The 1512-nt window shown below is 38.1% G+C and overlaps 1 protein-coding gene across 1 annotated transcript in view; it reads left to right on the top strand.

The window, feature by feature from the left end:
• Positions 1 to 1512, top strand: part of LOC101859471 (phosphoinositide 3-kinase adapter protein 1) — a gene marked incomplete at its 5' end in the record, with an annotated part of 32613 nt that overhangs the window by 3587 nt on the left and 27514 nt on the right. Inside the window, 1 exon segment of the mRNA XM_005094859.3 lies at positions 537 to 672. Within this exon segment, the coding sequence (XP_005094916.2) occupies positions 537 to 672 (136 nt within the window).

Raw genomic sequence — 1512 nt, 5'->3', positions numbered from 1 at the left:
CTTCTTCTTCTTCTTCTTCTTCTTCTTCTTCTTCTTCTTCTTCTTCTTCTTCTGAACCCTGTGTACAAGCATTTTAAATCTTTTCCTCCCCTTTTATTGTATAAATAACTACAATAAGTGGGTTCATTAACGGGTGCTTTGGTTGGTGTAGTTTGCTCCATCTAACCTATCAAACATCTATCGTCCCGACCTCTCCTGCTTCTTTTCTGTGTTTGTTACTCTCTTGTAACACCTCTAACCCTCGGCTCTTATATTATGATCTTATTTTGTTGCAAGTGCCGTAAAACTCTTTTGAAAAAAGAGTAATTAAAAAAATCTATGATAATGTTATCCCTCGTATGAAATTCTCACCATCTTGTCTGTTTTGGCTGTTCCGTGTACAAGCATTTTTTTTTTCCAAATTATTATAATAATGTATGAAATTTCCACAATCCTGTATGTTTGGCTGTTCCGTGTACAAGCATTTTTTTTTCTCCAAATAATTATAATAATGTATGAAATTTTCACAATCCTGTATGTTCGACTGTTCTATTCAGGGAGAAAGAGAGGTATACGTTCTCCTGTCTCAGGAGTGTGACGAGGAACCCCTGGCGGTGCTAGATGAGACGGCAATGGCCCTGGAGCTCCCGCTCCACCGCGTCTGTGGACGACTCTTCTCCCTCACACTGCCCAGTGAGTAGCATATATTATACATGTGGTCGCTTTTAAGCACAAGGGGGCTATCCCGAAAAACGCTGTTTTGAGAAAATCTAAAGTAATGGTTTTGCCCCTTGTTCAGTTTCTTTAATAAAAGAGAAGGAAAGTTTTCTCTATTACCAAACAAGTATACACACCAATGAAACTAAACTTCTCCTATAGGTAGGGCAATGCCCACTTTTGGTGAAGGTCAAGATTTCTGGAAACCCCCGAAGTCTGGGTTAGCCCGCGTGTCCTTAAAAGTGACCATGTATAAGTGTCACGACGTGGTGGAATCAGGCGCGCGTCAATTTTTGGGCATGTAGAATTATTGGTTTTATCTTAAAGCTTGTTCATTTGCCTATCTTTCGAAGAGTCTATCTTGATTAGATGTCGAGATGTTTGCCATTGAAAGAGGTAGGGGTCGCCTGGTTTCAGAGGTAAAATTAGCGAGGAAATTGTCCCCAAAGTTTGGTGATTTTCAAAGCTAGGAAATCGTTGGAAACTGAAAATTTACATGTTTTTGTGCATTTAGTTAACGTTTTCCGGTAAAATCCAGAAAAGGTGTTGAGCTAAAAAAAATAATTTTTTTTTAAGTAGACAAAAATTGTCAAACCAACAGAAAAATGTCAATATTTTCGATTTCATTATTTTAACGAGCGCATGATTTCACCACGTTGCCTCACAATTATTAATAATACGAGTTAGATCCTGCTAACCATTGTTGCTATCATGTTTTATTCAAATCCATTTTTATGTCTATGCAATACGAGTACCGGAAACAGAGTATTTTACAATACATCTTGGAGCCTCAGACATGACATGACAAGAGAGAGG

Source organism: Aplysia californica, unplaced genomic scaffold (assembly GCF_000002075.1).
Source record: "Aplysia californica isolate F4 #8 unplaced genomic scaffold, AplCal3.0 scaffold00090, whole genome shotgun sequence".
NCBI lineage: Eukaryota > Metazoa > Mollusca > Gastropoda > Aplysiida > Aplysiidae > Aplysia > Aplysia californica.
Note: the sequence above shows the minus strand (reverse complement) of the source record. Positions and strands in the feature narration are given on the sequence as shown.